The sequence below is a fragment of the Monodelphis domestica genome, chromosome 5, assembly GCF_027887165.1.
Source record: "Monodelphis domestica isolate mMonDom1 chromosome 5, mMonDom1.pri, whole genome shotgun sequence".
Lineage (NCBI taxonomy): Eukaryota > Metazoa > Chordata > Mammalia > Didelphimorphia > Didelphidae > Monodelphis > Monodelphis domestica.
Window position 1 is genome coordinate 76,295,215 of NC_077231.1, and position 21,911 is coordinate 76,317,125.

General features: G+C 36.1%; 1 protein-coding gene across 1 annotated transcript in view; it reads right to left on the minus strand.

The window, feature by feature from the left end:
- The window catches only part of EEA1 (early endosome antigen 1), a 140,504-nt gene that overhangs the window by 29,911 nt on the left and 88,682 nt on the right, over positions 1–21,911 (minus strand). The window contains exons 15-22 of the mRNA XM_007503209.3: positions 19,263–19,463; positions 16,657–16,770; positions 14,622–14,777; positions 11,569–11,708; positions 9,413–9,743; positions 7,697–7,798; positions 7,285–7,479; positions 1,402–1,584 (exon numbers count right to left, since the gene is read on the minus strand). Of these exons, the coding sequence (XP_007503271.2) occupies positions 1,402–1,584; positions 7,285–7,479; positions 7,697–7,798; positions 9,413–9,743; positions 11,569–11,708; positions 14,622–14,777; positions 16,657–16,770; positions 19,263–19,463 (1,422 nt within the window). The remainder of the gene's footprint in view (positions 1–1,401; positions 1,585–7,284; positions 7,480–7,696; positions 7,799–9,412; positions 9,744–11,568; positions 11,709–14,621; positions 14,778–16,656; positions 16,771–19,262; positions 19,464–21,911) is intronic.

Below are 21,911 nucleotides of genomic sequence, written 5' to 3' on the forward strand. Positions count from 1 at the left end.
CTTCTCTTGTTTTTCACAAGCTACACTAATCCTTCCAACTAACACTAATCCTTTGACTAACCCAAATTTTCCCTATTCTACACTAACACTATTATCCTTATAATTTGTCTCCATGTTATAAAAATAACAATGGCTAGTTGATTGAGTCTCAACAAGAATCAAGTTAGGACTCTGAGACTTAGCAGACACAGAGTCCAAACCAAAGACCAGGTTTTTCTTTGGTCTTCTCAGAGTTAAACAATCTATAAAGACAGTAATAGATAGTCAATAGTGTTTCCCATGTTGAAAAAAGAAACCATTTAACTCCTTCAGGTCTTTATCTGAGAGAGAGAGAGAGAGACAGAGAGAGAGAGAGAGAGAGGCAAAGATATTACCTCCTCAAAGCCCTTAGAGCGAGAGTTTCTGTGTGTGACTGACAACTGCCAGAGAAAGACCATTATAACTGTCAACATTTGAAATTGACACTGTCTCAGCTCTGCTTGAAACTCCAATTCTTTCTTAAGCCAGCTTCTCTACTTCTTATCTTTAAACTAATAAAACAATACTTCATTTTCTAAGATCATTCTTATAACTTCCACATCTCTCCCAGTCATGGCCTCCTCTCCCCTCACAGGACAGCCTCCACCTTTCATCTGGATTGTTACAATGCCCTACTGAAAGGTCTCCTTCTCTCAGGCATCTCTGGCTCCAATTCAGCCTCCACCTAACTGCCAGAATGATTCCTAAAGCACAGGTCTAACTGTGGCCCTCCCCTTAAAAAAAAAAAAAGCTCCAATGGCTCTCTATTGGTTCTAGGATATATGATTCAAGCCTGTGTGGCATTTAAAGGCTTTTGTAAACAGTTCTGGCATATCTTCACGGATTTAATTATATGTTTCTCCACTCTGTATTCCAACTAAACTAGCCCACCCTCTCTTCCTCATACCCAAAGGTCCACCTTCTATCTCTGGACCTTGAATCCATTTGCAATGTGCTACCTCTACAAATCTCCCCTTGGGAATCCCTGGTTTTCTTTAAGGATCAGTTCAAATGTGAACTCTGGAGCTATTAGACTCCACCCCAATAAATAAATAAATATACTCCCTTCTTCCTACCAACTAACTCTCTCTCTCTCTCTCTCTCTCTCTCTCTCTCTCTCTCTCTCTCTCTCTCTCTCTCTCTCTGTCTGTCTGTCTCTCTCTCTCTCACACACACACACATACACACACATACATAGATATTTGTATTGGCCTTTCTATATTTTTAATTTCACTATAAACACATATTTGTTTCCCTCAATAGCACCTAAGTTCCCTCTCCTGGCTTAGCACAGGATAAGGAACTTAATAAATGCTAGCTCACTGCATGAATATCTGCTGAATTCACATTGATCCCTACATGTCCCCACACAGCTCAGCATACCTTGAGATCTTGTCTTGTTGCTAGTAGCTCTGACTCTTTCCCATAGAAATCAGATTGAAGCTGCTTGAGGTTTTCTTGACTCTTTTCATACGTGCTCTGTAATGCTGAGATTTTGTCTCTCTCTGCTGCAAGGTCCTGGCATGACAGTGTTATCTGCTGCCGTAGTTTGTTCTCAAGCTCTGTCTGAAACACACAAATGGTGGCTTAACAATTACATATTCGAAAATAGCAACAGAACTATAAAGAAGAAGCTAGATTTATTCAGAGATTAATTTGTGTTCTGTCCTATTCCACTGGGAGTATATCTGAGAAAAGACCAGGCTGTAGCTTTAGGTTATAAAATCACTTTCTTTCAAAAAAAATTTAAGTTTTGACCATAATTTTAGCACACTGGTGAAAAAACTATAAAGTCAAAGAAGCCGTATTCCCACTTAATTTTTTTAGAGTGATGAGCTACCAAGATTAAACAAAACAAAAAAACCTACTTCAGCAATTAATTTTTTATGACCTAAGTAATTTGAAAAAGTATTGACTATCTGGAGTCAGAGAACCTGAGTTCAAAATGTCCCTATTGAACTTACTCCTATGCCCTAGGAAAGTCAGTCTAACCTCCTTGGACCTCAGTGTCCTCACCTGCAAAGATCAATGTCCAACTATGATTCTGAGTGGCCCAAGGAGCTGGTTTATAATGGCAGATGTTAAGACTAGTCTTCTATGAGAAATTAATAAAATTATCTCTGTTACAGAGAAGAAACTGGAGTTAATTTGGAATAATACTGTGGGTCCAAGTGTGAAAATGTCATTCTGTATTTAAAACAAAATTTTTTTTAACAAAAAAAGTTTTTTTAACAAGTACCTTCAGATGGATTTATGCTTAAACTGGTAGTTCTTAACCTTTTTTGTTTCAAGATAACCTTTTAGAAGTCTGGTAAAGTCCATGGATCCCTTCTCAGAATGTCTTTGGAAGCATAAAATAAAATATATGTGAGTACAAAGAAAACCAAAACTTCATGAAAATAAAGATGTAAATTTTTTTTTTCACTTCTAAAGTTCATGGGCTCCCTGAAATCTCTTTATGGACCCCCTTAAAAGATACAAGCTTAAACTAACTCCAGCAAATGACAACTTAGGCATAGGCTATCCCACAAACTCCCTGAAATTCTTAGATACAACCTGATCCACTTATGTTATACTTTAGCTCTGTTTTCATTTTGTTTGGTACTCAGAGGAGATATAGACCAATGGTGGTGGGGGGGGGGGGGGGGACATCATCTTCCTATGGGATGTTTTTGTGTTTTTGGAAACAACTGTTAAATTGTGCTTTGGAACTAATTCTCTTCATCATGCTAAAATATCTTTGACATTTTCTCACTGATTTTGTTTTCCACTCTTTTAAATTATACAATACTTGTGGTCTCTTAATGGAATCCATTCCCAAGTTCTTACATAAAGATGCTAAAATTGTTCCAGCACAAGAGAACAGATACTAACCATAACAACAGGACTACCTCATAGTTCTTGCATTCTATACTTACTTTTATACATTACAGGATTGTTCATTTTTTTTAATTTAGGGCCACATTTCTGGCATACCATCAGCTTATAAATTCCCTATATTTCATAACATTTTCATATAAAGCTTATATTTTTCCCAAAGTATATCCACTTCTCTATACTTATCCTTACTGAATTACCATCTGTGTTTTTATCTTTTTTTCTAATTTCCCAAGGTCATTTTAAATTTTATTTTTTATACAAAGGCTAGCTATTCTATTTCCCTGTCACAGGCAGAGTCATCTCTAATAAAGTTAATAAACATGTTATTTATTCCATCATCCAGTTCAATGAGGAATGTGTGAGCTACCAATAAGAAATATTCTCCTGAATCTCAAAATCCTGGATGAGACTATCTAGTAAACAAAAGTATTAGCCAAAGTTTTGAAAGAAATATCTGAAAACTACTAAACTTGAGAAAAAAAGACTGAAAAAATCAGTGGGGCTATATAGCACATCAAGAGGGGAAACCTCTAAAGACCCCTTTGTACTACATGTTTTAAAGACTGTGATTCAAAAAAAAGATTTCAAAAACTAAATTAAAACACACATCGGATAAGGATATTCTCTGTCTTTTGTCACTGTTCACATTTATAATATAAAAAGTGGTTTTGTTTTGATTTCATGCCACTGAATTCTTTCTAGATAAAACTGTATCTTATTTCCAAGTCCTCATAATGCTAATCTAGTGTCTTCCTATAAAAGTATACATGAACAAATCAAAAAAGCTCCATCACCAGAGTGGGGAGAAACACTAATTTTTTTCAGTTAAGAAGAGATTCCAAATAAATCTCTCCTTTAGGATAAAGATGGCTTTCGGACTATACATGAAATAAGAGTATGTAGAAGAACAAAAAGGAGAGAAAAAATAAAGTCTGCAGTGGTACCTAGAAATAAACTTAAAAGGGGCAGCTGGGTAGCTCAGTGGACTGAGAACCAGGCCTAGAGATGGGAAGTCCTATGTTCAAATCTGGCCTCTGACCCTTCCTAGCTGTATGACCCTGGGCAAGTCAATTATCCTCCATTGCTTGGCCCTTATCAATCTTCTGTCTTAGAACCAATATGTAGTATTGATTCTAAGATGGAAGGTAAGGGTTTAAAAAAATAAAATAAAAAGTTAAAGTTAAGTTAAAAAAAAGAACAGAAATAAACTTAAAACAGGTCACAAAACTAATGTTCCTTATGGTTACACTTAAAATAGAAAACAATGGTTTCTTCTAATTCTATGAAACTTGATGCTACTGATATTTTCAAATGCTATTTCTTTTATGAGTTTAATTTAAATTAATTTTTGATATTTTCACTAAGAGCAATGCATTTCTAAAAATTCTCAATTTTTAACATACTAAAATAATCTAATCTTGCTTTAGATCAGTGGTTCTCAACCTCTCAATTTGTAGCAATAAGAATACATGATGCATATCAGGTATTTACATTCCAAATCATAACTGTAGCAACATTACAGTTTTGAAGTAGCCACCAAAATAATTTTTTGGTTTGGGGTCACCGCAACATGAGGAACTGCATTGTGGGGTCATGGCATTGGAAAGGTTGAGAACCACTGCTTTAGATAGAATTGAAGTCAATAAAGTGACTTTTTCTGGATGCAAAGACTTATGGCAAGAGAAAAGGTTAAATCAGAGTCCCAGTTCTTTAAGAGTTTAAACAGAATCCAGGAGAGATAGAAGGAATATAAATATAAGACAAAGGATTTTAGGATAAATATACACATACAATGGAAAAGAAGATGAGTGCTCGCTGATATTGGTGGATGGATAAGTCTTTGTAGAATTAGCAGTACTTAACCAGGAAGGAGAAGTAGAATTTCAAAAGGCAGAGATGGAAAGTCTTATTCTTCAGACATAATGAAAGTAGAAAGTCAAAGGATAGGAAGAAATGGGCAGAGAAAGGCAGATATCTCCAAGAAAGAGGAATAGTCCATTCTGCCTGGAGGGTAGTATGAAGAAAGGCTGAAACTATAATGGACAGACTTTGAGTGCCATGCTAAGAAGAATATACTTTATTCTATAAGTAACGGAAAGCCATTACAATTTCTAAACAGCAGAAGGACTTGATCAGCACTGTGCATAAGGGAGATTACTTTGGCATTGTTAGGATGGATTGAAGGAGGGGAGAAAGTGAGATGGAAAAATCAGCGAGAAAACAACTAAAACTGTATAGATGTAAGGTACTACCAAGGGACTGAACTAAGGTAGAGGTAGTGGAAATGAAAGGGGAAAACAAGAAATATTATAAAAGTATACTTAAAAGTATAAGTATAAAAGTGAAGCTCAACAGATTGTATATGACACAAAGGAGAGGTAATGAAATAAATACCAAGCACAGATGGCTAGAAAATAGTATTACTAACATTACTAAAGAAATCAAAAGAAAAGCAACTTTGGGTAGGAAAATGAAGAGTTTGGTTAAGCCCTAGAAGAGCAGTCTACACTGGAGCCAGATCTCCACTGAAAGAATAACTAAATCTGTGGAAATGGAAGTAATTAACAAGGAAGAGAAGACAGAGGATTAACTCTAGGGAAGGCCTACAATAAAGGAATGAGAAGGGGATTCATGGAAGCAGATAGGAAAGACAGAGAGACAGAAAAGGGAAGAGCAGCTATGGATCCAAGGGAAGAGAAGACTATTAAGAAAAAGAGGTCAACGGTGAGGACTAAGAAAAGGCCACTGGATTTGGCAATTTGGCAGCCCAACAACCTTTAAGAAACGTTTCAACGAAGCAGAAGAATAAGAGATATTATAAGAGCTGATGGAGTGAATGAGTAGTGAAAAAGTGAAGGATCTGAGTTTTAAATTGCTCTTTCAAAGAGATTTAAAAGTAAAAGAAGAGAGACAGATAAAGGGGAAACAATCACAAAAGTGGGTTGTTGAAGGTATTTTTTAAGAAAGAGTTTACCTAAATATGTTTGAAGGAGAAAAAGAAGGATCAAGGAAGACAGAATGACTGAAAAAAACAAGAGAGCTGTGGAGATTCTTGGTTCTCCAGAGTCCCCAATGGGTTAAATTAAATAGGAGAAGTATTATCTTTGGCAAAGAAGAAAGCCATATCTTCCTCAGAGATGAGGGAACTCATATCTGACGGGCCTGGTCTTAACATTAAAGAAGTAGTTTATCTGCTGAAAGTAAGGAGAGGTTTGGAAACTCAAGGAGAACGGACAAGATCATAGGCAGTCACTTTTAGGACTATAACAGTGAAATTAAGAAATTAAAGTTATAGCCAGGTGGTACAGTGCCGGGCCTGAAGTTGGGAAGACTTGGTTGTATCTTGCCTCAGACACTTCCTAGCTATGTGTCCTTTGGTAAGGTAAGGCATTTAATTCGAAAGAACAAAAGGAAGGGAGAGAGGGAGCAAGGAAGGAAGGAGAGAGATAGAGTAGAGAAAGAAGGAAGGAAGACAGAAACGGAAGAAGAAATAAATATTTCCTAATGAATTGTCTACATATAGGAAAAAAAGGAAAGAAGGAAGGAAAAGAAAAGAAAAGAAAGAGAAAGAAATTTGAAAATTATTTGAGCAGCAATAAAGCTGAAGTTAAATAACACAAATCTTTCACAGACTGAAACAATATGATTTCATGGCATTTCCTAGTTATGATCAATTATGGAGCTGATCATGCAATTTTGGGCTGAGGAAGCACATGGGGAGAGCAGCACTAAAGTTAATTATTGATTAGAAGTTAAAAGACTGAAGATTCCACTAGGAAAGCAAAAAATGGGTTCAGTTAGGAGGGATATAGAAAAAGAAATGAGGAAGTTGTGATGAAATGAAAGCATTTCAAAGGTACTACTTTACAAATAATAATAATAGCTAACATATAGCATCTACTATGTGCTAGACACTGGGCTAGCTAAATGCTTTACAAATATTATTTCATTGAATCTTCACAACCACCCTGGGAGGCAGGTGCTGTTATCCAAATTAACAGATGAGGCAAAGAGGTTAAAAAGATTTGTCCAAGGTCACACAGCTAGGCCGAATTTGAACTCAGATCTTCCTGATTCCAGGTCTCTATCTACAATCCCACCTAGTTGGTGCAAAAAGGTGGTAGTTTTATAAAACACAACAAGCATATGTATGCAAGCCAATTCATACTCTGAAGCTTTAAAAAAGAGAATATGATTCTACAATTGTATTTACTGCATTTCCATACTAAATTTTTTGCTACAGTGTTCAAATTTTGTCTAATATTAATGTTGAAAAAGTCCTCATTCACATATGAACCACTCACTGATGTGGAAATCATCATTTTGCTTATGCTAAGCTAAATGCTACCTTATTTTAAAGAAGAGCAAATGAAAACAGTATCAGACCTTCTGGGAGAGGGTAATTTTCATCTCTTCTTGGAGTCCTTCAGTCTGCTTCTTTCTCTGCTCAAGCAGCTGCTTTAGTGAATTTAATTTCCCCTGAAGTTGTTGCTCCTCTTTTTCCTTTTCTTTTAAAATATTTTGAACATGTAAGACTTGTTCCTGTGTAGAACTGAGATCCAACTTCAACTGCTGAGTGACCTAGGAAGGGCAGATAGTGTCAGCAACTTTATCAAATAATCCAGCATCATTCATTTATTATAGAAACACACAAATCTAACATTCATCATTATTTCTCAAACTAGAGAAGTCATCCTTTGTCCTGTTGAGTTTCTCTGCTGAAAATAACTTGGAAATGTAAAGACTTTATTTGCATCCTTTTATAATTCCTACGGTAATATGAAAAAGAAAATCTTACCTCCTTCTCCTTTTCAAATAACTTCTTCAGTTCATTCTTTTCCTTTATAGAACATTCAGTTTGCACTTGAAGTTGATGTTTTAATTCCTTGCAAGTCTTTTCCTATAAAATTGAAACTATATTACCCAAGAAGCATTAACACACTGTTTAGGGCTTCTGTAAATATTTCAAGATATGAAGGAGGCCATGGTGGGAACTATTAAACTGCCCCACAATTCACACACACACACACGCACACACACACACACACACACACACACGCACACACACGCACACACGCACACACACACGCACACACGCACACACACGCACACACACACACGCACACACGCACACACACACGCACACACGCACACACACACACACACCCCAACTTATTTTATGATGAAAGGGAAAACCTAATAATAATGATGAGAAGTAGCATTTATATAGAACTTCGCTATGTAAGGTTTCCAAAGCAACTGACACGGTCACTGAGGGCCCCGGTAAGTGGCCTATCCATTCTACCTAACCACCTCACTGGGATAGAGGACAGGTATAGGAGGTGGAGTTAGAAGGCCCCTGGAGGTCATCTGGTTCCCCTCCCTCCCTCATTTTTGAGGCTCAACGAAAGGGAATGTCCTATGTCCGGTCATATGTGTAGTCACAGAACAAGCCACACTTTCTGATTCCAGTTCCATAGACATTCCTGCCACAGACACACAGGCTGCCTCTTAGACGGAGGAGATTATATAAAAGAATTCTAGGAAAGGAAGGTTGGAGCCAGACTGCAGAGGGCTAGAGATTCCAGACTACAAAGTTTCTATTTTCCCCAAGGGGCAAAAGAAGCCACTAAAGGTTTTTAAGAAAAAGCCGTAACATTATCAGGTCTATACCTAAGGAAGATAATTTTGGCAACTGGACAAGCAGGCGGAAATGGAGACAGGAGGCCCCTTGGGAGGCTGTTATAGGCAAACAGGGACTCAGACTGGGCTACGATGAGGACCATTACTGGAAAAAAGAAAATGAATCTGAAATACAGTAGGACATGGAATGTGAGCGAAAAAGAAGAGCCAAAACCAGACCTTCTGAAGTCAGGGATAGGAGGAATGAGAAGGGAGATTCTGAGTTTAAAGTGAACATCTGACAGTTTTTGTGGCACATATCATGGTGACTCAATCAGGGAAGAAACAGATTGCCATGATATTACCAAGGGAGGGCCAACTGAGATTATAGATTAGGACTCTGTAATAGGCCCAGTAAGCACATTGCAGACTCCTTCCAGAAGAATTCTGGCAATCCAGGAGTAAGAGTGCTGGGATTTAAACCCAGGTTTTTGCCTCCAAATCCTAAAGTGCTTCCTATCTACTTTTGCAAAAAAAGTCTTACCTGCCTTAAAATTTTATTTTCAGGAAATAAAAATGCATAATCATTCCCCAACTTTTTTTATTTTGCTGCTAATAAAATTGTAATATCCAATGTAATTTTTTCCTGTTTTTATCTAGATTTATTTCCTCCTACTAGATTCTCAAATATAGAAAACAACAAGTTAGCAACCCCTCAAAAAACATTCAAAGAAAACAAAGAATTCCCATTTTCTGTGCCTCTAGCCCTCTAAAGGGAATTAAATGGAAACAAAAAAAGAATACTATAATGTATTAAATAAATGCCCTAAAATAATTACATGAAATATAAAACAAGCATAATTTCCTAGAAAAGTAAACAGGCATAACTCACCAATTCTGCTAAAGCTATTTTTCCACTCTGCCTTTCCTTTTCGATTTCATTCTTTGTGTCTTTCAGAGACTCTGAGGTTTTCAATAATTTATCTTTGGTCGTAGAAAGTTCCTTTTCTAGGCTAGCTCTCTCTTTCTTCACTTGCTGTAAATCTGTCAGAGTTGCTTGAACCTTGCTGTCCAGTTCTTTACGTTGACTTTCTGCATCATGATGCAATTTCTGAAGTTCTTGCTTAAGGCCTGCTTTTTCTTCTTCATGTTTAGAAAGCATCTGGGTTGCATGTTCAAACGCATCAGATTTTTTCCGTAGATCCAAATGGGCATTGGAGACACTAAATGTTTTGTAAAAAGAAATTTTTAAACCTTAAAAGCCAATAGCAGCAACATATGAGTATATTATCTATAATTTTTTGTAGTCCGTAAGTAAAATTAATTTAATGATATAATTTTATAGGATAATAGCTGGAAGGAACTTTAGGAAATGAAATAATCTAAATTCCTTACTTGACAGAGAAGGGACCTGAGATTCAAAGAAGTTACATGACTCACCCCAGGTCACAAAGCTAGTGACAAATCCAAGCCTAGGATCCAGGTCTCCTGACATACAGATAATGCTCTTTCCATCATAGGGGGGGATTTTCTACTTTCCTTTTTATATCAAAGCATGAAACACATCATATTGAACAGGTTTGGAATATCAACACAACACCCAAGTTACCCCAGACCTACAAGAGTGAAGAAAAACTGCTTCTTTCTGCAGTGGGGCAGGAAAAAGTTTTTCCCAACAATATGTTCTAAAACCAAGAGGCAGCTTTAGAATTGATGACATACACACTCTCTAACTTTAAGAGTTTTTAAAGATTCTCTGCCAATATAAGGATGAACATAGAGCATTTCAACATTTCATAAACTAAATGGCATAAACTAGTTAGACTAAAACTGAGATCATTCAGCGATGAAAAAACTACTAAATTTTCTAGGAAATAAAAGTTTCTGTTCTTGGCTATCTGGTTAATATTACTTTGGGTCCACATGAAAGCCTATGGCAGAGAGTAAATCTGCCTCTATCTCTTTCAAGAAGTAGATGGCAATTGAGCTACCTCTTTGAATTCTCAAATTCCATGAGAGTGTGTGCATGTATACATGCACATGTACAGCATTTTCAGTGTAGCTTATAATCATAATAAATTCTAAAGCACTTTAATAAAAGGATATTCTCATTATTATGAAAGATGTATTAGCAACAAGCTAACATAACTTAAACTTCTCTAACTTTTCATCCCCTGGACCACATCCTTACAATATCACCTATTCTTTCTTTCATAAAGATTTAGGAAAGTAGAGAAATTGAGCACGTCCAAGATGAGAAATAGTAACATATTAAATTTCACTGATTATCTAGTGGTTCTCATAGTAATTGGATTTATTGTGTTCTACTGTATCCTACACCTAAAATCTTTTTTAGCACAAATGAAATCCTAAAATAGTTAAAATGCCTGCCAAGTCACCCTGAAGAGCCAGGGTCATGATATGTTTCCTTTTCACATCTCTTAATTTTGCAACAGATTTTGCATGGCCCTAACTAACAAGAGGAATAGAGGAACAGTGACCAAAGGGACTGAAACAGAACAATTCGGTGCCAAGCGGTACTTCTAGAGGGAGCCAGTATGTCCTGATTTCTTAGGCTCCCTTTGTGCTTTCAGTTTCCCCAGGATGTAGCTGTATCTGCCAGGTCAGTCATTATTTACAGCAGTTTGTGCCACTGCCAATGGAAAAATCACTGCCCCACTGGATTCTTTGTGTGCCCCCTCCTTGGGGCTGTGTCCCCAAGCAGCCCCTCCATTTGTAAATTCAACAATGTTTTACTCAAATTGGTGAGTAATTCAGGGAAACTGTTTTACCCTAGTCAAACAGAAAGAAGACTCTTTAAAAAAAAAGAGCTAGATGATCCAAATAGGTATTTTTCTCACCCTTTCCAAAAGAAGCAAAATAGCTTTACTGGATTATGGTAAATTTAATTTCCATTTCAAGTGAACATTTCTATATATGGGCTCAACATGTTTAACGTAAACATTTAATATAGATGAAATAATGTCAACAATAAGAAACCTTCAGAGAAATATCAAAATAATATCCACTTTGAAAATGTTAGCTTACGCTTCTCTCTCAGCTTCCAGCTGTTGACTCAGCTCTGCAACTCGGAGATTTAATTCTGCATTTTGCTGCCTTTGCTCTTGGAGATCATGTACAATTTGTTCTTTACTTGCTTTAATTTCAAGAATATCACTGTCCAGTTTCTATAAAACAAAAAAATTCAACTTCAGTGGCCATTTTAGTCTAAAAACTAAAGTCTGAAACCTTAAAGAATTTCCTATTACATAGAGTCCACATCATTCTACTTTTGCTTTCTTGGGTCATTCTTCAAAAACAACCAGGAAACAGGCCCCTAAATTACAAGAAAAAAAAAATTCTTGAGTATGAATTCCAAACAAGAGAAAAAATAATTATATATCACATCTGTTTTTGTGGAAGTGAGCAGGCTATGATATCATCAATGTGGAGAACTTCTGGTGTAAAAAAATTCCCTCCACTGATGCAGATCAGTAACTCATTCTTGTAAAGCTGCCTAGAGCACTAAGGGATGGAATGATCTGCTCACAATCAGTAAAAGTCAGAGGCAGAACTTAAACTTACTTCTTTCTGACTCCAATTTATCATGTCACCTTTTAAATAGAAATTAAAAATTCAAAAACAAAGAAAAATTAAATTTCATATTTAAAATTAAAGAAATATCCATCAGAATAAAAAATTACATTCTCAGTTTAATCACTCACACACAATTATATAGTCTATTCTAATTACTGTAATCATTTATTTGTTGGAACTATTAAGATATTTTCCTTCCAGAGAAAGAACTATCAGCATCATCTTTTATATCAGCATATTTACAGTTTTATTTAGGGGTTTTGGTTACAAATGAGTGTGGTCTTATAATAATCAATATAATGTGTGTGGGTTTTGCATGACAATAAATTTTTTTAAAGATATTGTTCTTATTAAAAAATTCCTCTTTCCATTTACAAGACAAGGAATACAGGACTACTTAACGTATTGTTTGAATAACTATACACATTTTTTTTGAAGTTAGAAGAAAAAAGAAAAAGCTGTGAAAAAAAGTTTTACAGCAAATATCACTGATAGAGGTCTTATTTTTCAAATATATAGAGAAATGAGTCAAATTGATAAGAATACAAATCATTCCCCTATGGATAAATGGTCAAAGGATATGACTAGATAGTTTTCATATGAAGAAATGAAGGCTATATACAATCACATGAAAAATGCTCTAAATTACTCTTGATTAGAGAAATGCAAATTAAAAAAACTCTGAGGTACGACCTCACACCTAACAGATTGCCTAATATCACAAGAAAAGGAAAATAATAACTGTTGCAAGGGATATGGGAAAATAGGGCTACTAACTCACTTCTGGTTGAGTTGTGACCTGATCTAACTATTCTGGAGAGTGATTTGGAGCTCTGCCCAAAGGGCTTTAAAATTGTACACACCCTTTAATCCAGCAATACCACTACAAGTCTGTATCCCAAAGAGATTTTTTTAAAGAGAAAAGGATATATTTGTACAAAAATATTTGTAGCAGCTCTTTTTGTGGTAGCAAAGAACTGAAAACTAAGGAGATGTCCATCAATTGGGGAATGGCTGATCAAATTGTGGTCTACGATTATAGTAGGCACATTCTAATACACAGTTCTGTACTTGCTAAATACAACAGATAATTTTGGTATGTGCACATATCACCACAACCATATAGTGTCCCAAAAATCTTAGTGCAGTTTTAAGCATAAAATATTATGTTTTTCAATAGCTTAAAACTGCACTAAAGCTTTTACATTACCCTAAATACTATTGTTTAAAACATTCAGGAAAAAAAAATTCTTAAACTAGTTTATACAACTGGATTTAATTTTAAAAACACCAACTATAAAAAGTTGTAGTGATATTTCCTAGAATTATCAACTATATCTCATTTGAGTTTAGAAGGTACACTGGTGAGGTTACAAAACCATACAACCTCAAGGTTAAGAAGAAAATTTTTTTCTTCCAGTTCAACTAAAGTAGGAATTTCTTAACTATAAGTTCTCTAGAGGTTAAACAGTCTACCAGAAGACCACCAGAGATAAGAAACTTAGTACCTTTTCACAAAGACCATTTTATCTACTTTGGGACAACTCTTATTGATAGGATTAAAAATAAAAAAAATTTTTGCAACTTCCACCTAATTCTGCCCTCTGAAACCAAACAGAACAAGTCTAATCACTCTTCCAAATGGCAGTCCTAAGACTTCTTTTGTCCAGCTTCAACATTCTCAGTTTTGTCACAAATGACTTCTAGTCCCGTTACCATCCTAATTGCTTCCTTTTCAATCGGTTCTAGTTTGCTGAAACTGAATATAGTACATGCTTTACACAAATGAATCAATTGATTTTCATTCACTTCTCTGAAAATGTGGTTGGTTCAGTGGAGAATCCCTAGAAGACAGCCCAGAATCCCATTTTCTTTTTTGCTACCAAATCATACACTATTCATTCATATTAAGTTTAAAATCAACTTAAATCTTTCTCAAATCAACTGTCATCTTGCTACACATTGGCTTTTTTGCATACTTGAGCAGCTTAGTTTGGGGCTCAAATATAGGGCTTTACATTTATTCACACTGTTTTGCTTATTATTTGGTCCATTCATTATTTTAACCTATCAAGATCTTTTGGTTCCTTATAGTCTATCTTCTAACATGGCAGCTATTTCTCCTAGTTATCATTCGAAAATCTAAGAATGTCATCCATGACTTCATCTAAATCTGAACTAAAAATGTTGAACAGACTGACATTTATGGAGCTCTTCACTTGAGACTTCTCTATAAGTTATCTCTATAAGACATCAACAGCCATAAGACCCTGATAAAATGAAAAGCTCTGGGAAAAGACCCTGAATTACAAATTAATCAGAAAATTCTTGGTTTTTTTTTTTTATGATTCATGAATTTTTAGCATATCAGGGTAATTACTCACAATAATGATTTCCATTTTATTGAACTATGGATTAGAATGTGTAGTGATTAAGAGGAATGTTTATAACAAAACTATTTTGTTAAGTATGCTTTATAATAATAGATTCACTTTATTACAAACCTTCACTTGCCCCTCTAATTCTTCAGCTCTCTGTTCATAAGAGAGCTTTTTCTCTTTTAATTCCTTAATGGAGGCTTCCAGCTGGATACAGTGTTCTTGCTTGTCATGTAGCTGGCCAGTTACTTCATCCAATTGATTACTGATTTTATTGAATTCCTATAAGAGACAATTTAAGAGTTTGGCCCAAGGTTTAGATTATGTAAAACTGATCAGTGTAATTAAAAAATCAGCACTTCCAGGTTCCATGATTTAATCAGTGAGAGAACACCAACTCAGATTACAGCCCCCATCCTCACACTTTCATGTTCCCATGTTGCTATGGCTGTAAAAATGTATATGGTGACATAAATATATAATTTGACAAAATAAGTGTGACAAAAATGTATAGCCTTAAGTAACTGGCTCGTAATCTTATAGACTGGACAATGAGATTGGGTTACACAAAAAGAGCATTTGCTACAATTTTTTTATTTAAGAAAATACTTTTCAGGGAAAAATTATTTTAGGAAGCACAATGATTAGGTTAAGAAAAATAAAGTATACTTTTGTGAATCTTAAAATTTCTCAGACTCTACCTTAGAACATTTTTGGTTAAGGCTGCTATCCCCTTATTTTTCAATGAAGGGACTTTAGTCTAGGAATGTAGGTGGGAACTCTAACATTACTCCACCCATACTTAGACAGTGTCTTAGGGGGAGATAAAGTTGTAAACTCCTCACTGAACAATTTAAAGTACTTAACCCATGCTTAAAGTAAAGCTAAAACCCTTAAGCTGGGTCTATTTTTAGATCTAATACAAAAAGGTGCTAAGTACCTATGAAGGTTTTAGTCTACCCAGAGAAGGTGTGAATTAAGAATGGTCACTCCTGTGAAAATGTCTACTGTGATTGGTAGATGTGAAAACTTAGGGGAGGTGACATAGGAGAAAATTCTCTTTAAAAGGAGGTCAGAAAAGGCCTCTGAACATGATTCAGCTATGGAGCTGAATTGGAGGCTGGGCTCTCTCTCTGTGGCTGAAAGGAGTGCAGCTTTGGTAGCTGAGTTGGAGCTCCGACTAGTTGGAGTAGCTGGGTCTCTCTGAACACTAGAATCTTGCTTAGGACAAATCTTGTGAGGAGTGGATTAAAAACTGACTGATCTCTCTTAAAGCTCAGGCCTAGGCCCCTTTCCTCTTATTTCCTCTTACTCTCTCTCTCCCTTTCCTTAATTCCTTATTTGTATTAATTAAAATCTCCATAAAACTCAGCTGACTTGGGTATATTTAATATTTGGGAATTTTCCCATGGCAACCACTTTATTTTTAATTTAACTCAAGACACTGTCTTGAAACCATATTTTTGTGGTCACAGTTTAAGACAACCACTCTTTTAACTGTAACACTTTAATACTTTAAGAATATGGGTTTTTCTACAGCATGGATAACAGTAGCTCTATGCCTTAATGCAGTGTTTTTCAAAGTGTGATTTGGGTAACCTCTGGGAAATCCATGAGGTCAAAATTATTTTCCCAACAATACTAACATTTTAATTTCTCAAATGACAAATATCTATATCCATATTTATCTAAAAATTTGCATAAACAAAAGCTTGGGGGAGGGGCTCAATAATTTTTATGAGTATAAAGTACAAAAGAGTCCCAATAACAAAAAGTTTGAGAATTGTTGCCTTAATGGATGGACATCATGAGTTGCCACAGTGAAGGAAAACTCATCATCTGGTAATGACCCTCTTCAAATTTATGAAAGCTAAGGTTGGTCTTCAGACCACATCCATTCTTTCATGGGGTCCAGACTAGAAACCTTTCCAGCTGAAGCTAAACCTCACATTCTGCTGGTATGGCCTCTTCCATACCAAGAGGTCATGCTGGAGAACTTCCAAGGCCCTAAGTGTGTTGCTACTGTGCTTTTACATGTGATTAAATGCTCTGGATCCTCACTAGATGCCATTTTTTTACAAGTCTGTAACCTCTATCTCTGCCAATTCATCTTTTAAATGTATAGGAGTGTCACATATAAGGTTATTTTGGTTGCTTCTACCTGTTGCTTGTCTTGCAATGCATTCTGAGCTGTGTCCAAGTGATTCTGAAGATCTGCTCGTTGAGCAGTTTTTGCTGCTTCTGCAGACAGCAATAATTCTGTTTTTGCTTTAATCTGAAATAAAAAGAAAAAATCTTCTAATGTTTTAGAACAAATAATGTTTTTATTTCACAATGTGCATCAGAACACCTTTTCTGAAGAATTACTGATATTAAAAATTATTAGATTAAGAATTACCTAAGAAGTCAGAACCTCCCAATAAAACTCTTCTAGATGATAAAAACCAACCACATATTTCAAAACCAGCTTTTTCATAGTAATTGATATTTTTTAATCTCCTAACAGCACATTCAAAATGTTCACGCCTTTGGTTCAAAGCCTTGAAACCAAAATGATTGTCAAGTTAAGGTATAGTGACATATTTTGTTAACTTTAGATTTCCTGCATCTGACATAGAAGCACATTACCTCTTGCCCATTCAATTCTGACAATTTAAAAGTATGTGCTCCCCCAACAGAGTCAAGGAGACAGAGCATCCAGCTGAAAAGTTCAGCACATTCAGAGGACACCTATTGCTTCTATACTTAGTTAAGGAAGGAGTGGGGCTTGCACTCCACCAGTGCAGACAGTCATCTAATTATGCTCTCTTATCCTGGGTGGTTGTTATTCAAGCCTTTGTCAAATTGCCACAGAAGCCCATCCAACATGCTCATCTTTACTATGATTCTCTTCACTAGCATTCCTATTACTGCAGTTACATTTATTCATCTTGAAAACATTTCTATGGTGATCCATCTCTAAGAAATTTTTTTTTACAAGGCATCATCTGTAAGGGAAAGGGCCCTAAAAAATTGCTCCCTGAAAAGGAAGGCTGTAGTGCTTTATAGAGTTTACCAAATAGCTAAAATGAGTGAAGAGATCCCCAGGATCTAACTTTCAAAAGAAAGAATTTGAACTTCTTTGTGGTAGATGGAGTTCAATAACTTTAACATGCCTTAACAACTTAACAAATTTTCCTTTTAACACTTTCTCCAGCAATAAACAAAAGTTAGAAGGGAAATATGGAGTAGTGGAAAGCAAATCTGCCTTCTAAGTCAGTCAGATCCTTCATCTGATACCAACTCTGTGACCAGGGCAAGTTGCTTAAACTCTTCATTGCCCCTGATAACTCTCTAATGTTTGCAGTCACAAATGGACTTACTTGCCAGTCTAAGTAATCACAACTTCTCCAGACCAAACAAAAGGTAAGACAAGGGGGGAAAAGCAAAAACCAAAACTGGAAAGAAAAATATATGAAGCTATCAAGAGAAAGAGAAAGAAAAATAAGTAGCCTGAATAGGGAAGAGCACATTTATTTATAACCTTAAAGTATAAGAAAAAGAAGCTAAGAAATTAAAATCTAAGAATGGTTGAGGCTTTAAACACAATTTTGAAAAAAAATCTAAATCATTCCATAGAAAACCTGATTATCTGCTAACAGAACCCATGATTGTTACATTAAGGAAAATGTGCTTACTTCAGAAATATGAACTAAAAATCTTTAAAATTTAATACATTTAAAACCGATATCAATGAAAGTAGATTGTCTCTAATGATTTAAGAATCTAATGCTCCAAGGATAGCTAGGTGACTCAGTGACAGAAAGCCAGGTCTAGTGTTAGGAAGACACGGGTTCAAATCTGGCCTCAGACACTTCCTAGCTGTGTGACCCTGGGTAAGTTATTAACCCCCAATTGCCTACCCTTTTATACTCTTTCTGCCTTGGAAACCATACCTAGAACTGATTCTAAAACAGAAGGTATGGGTTTAAAAAAAAAAAGAGCAAAAACAAGAATCTAATAACCTAGGCCATTAGTTCTCAAAGTCATTTAACTTGGTTCTAGTCTTTAATCATTTAAAATCACAGTGAAAATTAAAGAAATAATAAAGAATAAGCTATACATGTATCACATAATATATATTTCCCTGTTTATCATGTTGTAAAATAAGAAACATGTTGCTTATGCTAGAGAAAAATTAATGAAGAAAATAAAGAGAAGAATGGTTCAACCTGGGGCAGCTGGGTGGCTCAATGGACTGAGAGCCAGGACTGGAACTAGAAGGTCCATGGTTCAAATCTGCCCTCAGTAACTTCCTATTTGTGTGACCCTGGGCAAGTCACTTAACCCCTACTGCCTAGCTCATATCAATCTTCTACCTTGGAACTAAAACACAGTTTTGATACTAAGAAAGTGAGGGTTTTGTTAAAAAAAAAAACAAGAGAATGGTTCAACATATCATATCATATAATATCTTCTTGGAGAGGGCAGAGGGGTGGGGGAGAGCAGAAAAAAAAAGAATGAGACAGATTTTTTTACATAACTAATGTGAGAACTTGTTTCTCTTGGATAAGCATATTTATTATAATTTATTACATATCTATAACAAGGATATTAGATATAAAAATATCTTTGCTTTAAAAAAACAAGAATAAGCATAAAATTCAATAGGCCAAATATATAAATACAATGAAAATCAGCTTCCTCTAGTTTCTCAATGAACTCAATAAATCAATAAACATGCATTAAGCACTTGCTATGTGCCAAGTACTATGCTAAAAGCATTACCTGTAAGTCCAGTTGGGAGACTTTTTCCTTACTTTCATTTAACTGACTGTTCACTTCACTAATGTTAGCTTCTAGGGCAAGAACACGGTCCTGAGCAGCCCGTAGGTGTGCTTTCTGCTCCTGCACCTGCTCATGCAAATTCTCTTGGGCCTGTTTGTGACTTTCCGATTGATTTTTCAGCTTTTCAGTGAGTTGAGTTACCTATTATAAGAGCAAAAACCTAGAATGTTTACTGAACGTATGACGAAAACCAAAAAGAAAAATTCTGAATTTAAGTCCTGGAAAAGCAGTAGGACAATCTACCTTAACAGTGATAAGCTGTACTAAATTTTAACAAAATTGAGTTTTGTTTTTTTAACATTCATTGTTTTATTTTACATTTCAAATTCTCTCCTTCCTTCCAGTTCCTCCCTCCACCCATTGAGAAGACAAGCCACAATACCCCTTATAACTATGAAGTCATGCAAAATATTTCCATATTTGCTATGAAGTAACAAAATTGTAAATATTTAAGCTATTCATAGTTAAATACTATGCACCTAACACCATTATGATAGAATGCTCACATCTTGGGGAGCTATTTCTTTTTACAAAATTATGTCCAGCAGTTTCACTGGGGAAAAAAATTATACAGAGATTTTTCTAATTTTAGTCTTCAGTCAAACTCAAAACATATTATTCTGGCTAACAACCAAGCTGAAAAAGTCTTCATTTGAAGTTGGAAACTAATGTCAATTGTCAATCTTTAGAAAATAATTAGGAGCCCATTTACAGAAAGTTACTAACACTTTATAGCTTAACAGAAAATAATGACAACCTACTGTAGGATCTACTTATCTAATCTGGTGTGACAAGCAGAGCCTCCTTCCACTGAATGAAGTATGGCTTATGAATTCTTTGAAAAGAGCTCTAGCCCCAGCATGTTTCCTAAAGGCCCAGACCCCGCTCTCTCCGGATACGTGCTGGCAGCTGATTCAGTCCAGGCTTCTCAGCCACCCAACTCTGTACCTGACACTTCATTATATCTATGAAAGGTAACCATTCCGTTAGCTCCCTTAGTTCTAATGTTAGGCCTCTTGGACCCACCCCCACCCCAACCTCCATGTTCCCATGTGCAATCCATGGTCTTATCGATTCTCCTTACTGAATGTCTCCCACACCTCTTATCTTTTCTTAGACACTTGCTACTTTTGTCTAGGATTGGACTGGACCATTGTTATAGCCTCCCACCTCTGACTCTTATCAGTTTCTGCTGCCAAAGGAGGCATTTATATTAGTAAAGTCACTGCTCACTTAAAAGTTTCACTTCTCCAGTGTCTACCAATCAAAGCCGAACTCTGCGATAAAGGATGAAAAGGCTTGCAATGTGCAAAACTGGGCAAACCCTGAAAAGGCAAACTTAGGAATGATTGGCAGAGGCATGTGACCAAGGGTCACATGGGAGCCTGAGCCTGGGGATCTGGGAAGATTCTATGGCCCAACAGTTTGTCTTCTGAGTGTGTCTGCCCTCCTTGAATGATCTAGTCTGCTCTCCCAAAGACCTGAAGAGCAGTTTGCCTGTGACCCAACTGAGGAAGGAGGTTTCCCTGGACCTGGCTGCTGGCAGCATCAGTCTTACGTGGACATCTAACAACAAAAGATCCTGGCTCCATTCGATTTTGGACTCCTGCTGTGAGACTGGGGTATTTGGCTAAGCCTTAGTTTAGTAACCTAGTTAATACAGTTTAGTTAGTTTTAAGAATAAGAATACGTATATCCCTATGCCCTTATTCCTTTCCCTTCCCAAACAATAAAACAGATTTATTTATATGTTTCCCTCTAGTGTTTCCCTTACCCCAAATCCTCCCTAACAACTCTAAGGATTAAGATCTAACACTCAGAGCCCTCCATACTTTCTTTCTAACTGTATTTAATCTCCAATACTTCATATGATTTTCATGATGTCCTTGGGAGGTAGGCAAGACCAGTATGCTTGCTATTTTATAGGTGGGGAATATAAGACCCCAAAACTGAGCACCATGACCACGTGACCCACTTAATAAATGAGAGTCACGACTAGAAGACTAGAAGGACATTATGTCCTGCATCATCTTCCTGGCAGTGACACAAGAATTACTAGTTCTTTCCAACCACTCTCCCATCTCTTCATTCTGTGTAGTACTTTTATCTTTCTATGCCGATTTCAATGTTTACTTTGCAGCCAAATTGCCCTACTTGCTAATCCTGGTATAGGGCATTCTATCACTCACTTCTATTCTCTCTCCATCCTCAACATAGCATCACTAGAACCCTTGGCCCATTTCAAGGTTCCTACCCAATTCTCCAATTGTTAATGCTTTTGCTTATTCAGCAATTGCTTTTTATATATTTTGAATTTATTTGTTGGTGAACTTGTTTTTTTTTTTCCCTAGTAGAATGTAAGCTTCTTGAGGTTAAGGGCTGTTTCCCTTTATTTCTTCATATCTCTAGTGCTCAGTACAGTACCTGGCATGCAGCAGGTGTTTAATAAATGTTTACTGGGGCTCAGACACTCAGTTTAAAGTGCCTCAGTGGATAGAGAGCCAGGCCTAGAGATAGAAGGTCCTGGTTTCAAGTCTAGTCTCAGACACTTCCTAGCTGTGTGACTCTAGGCAAGTCACTTAACCTCAA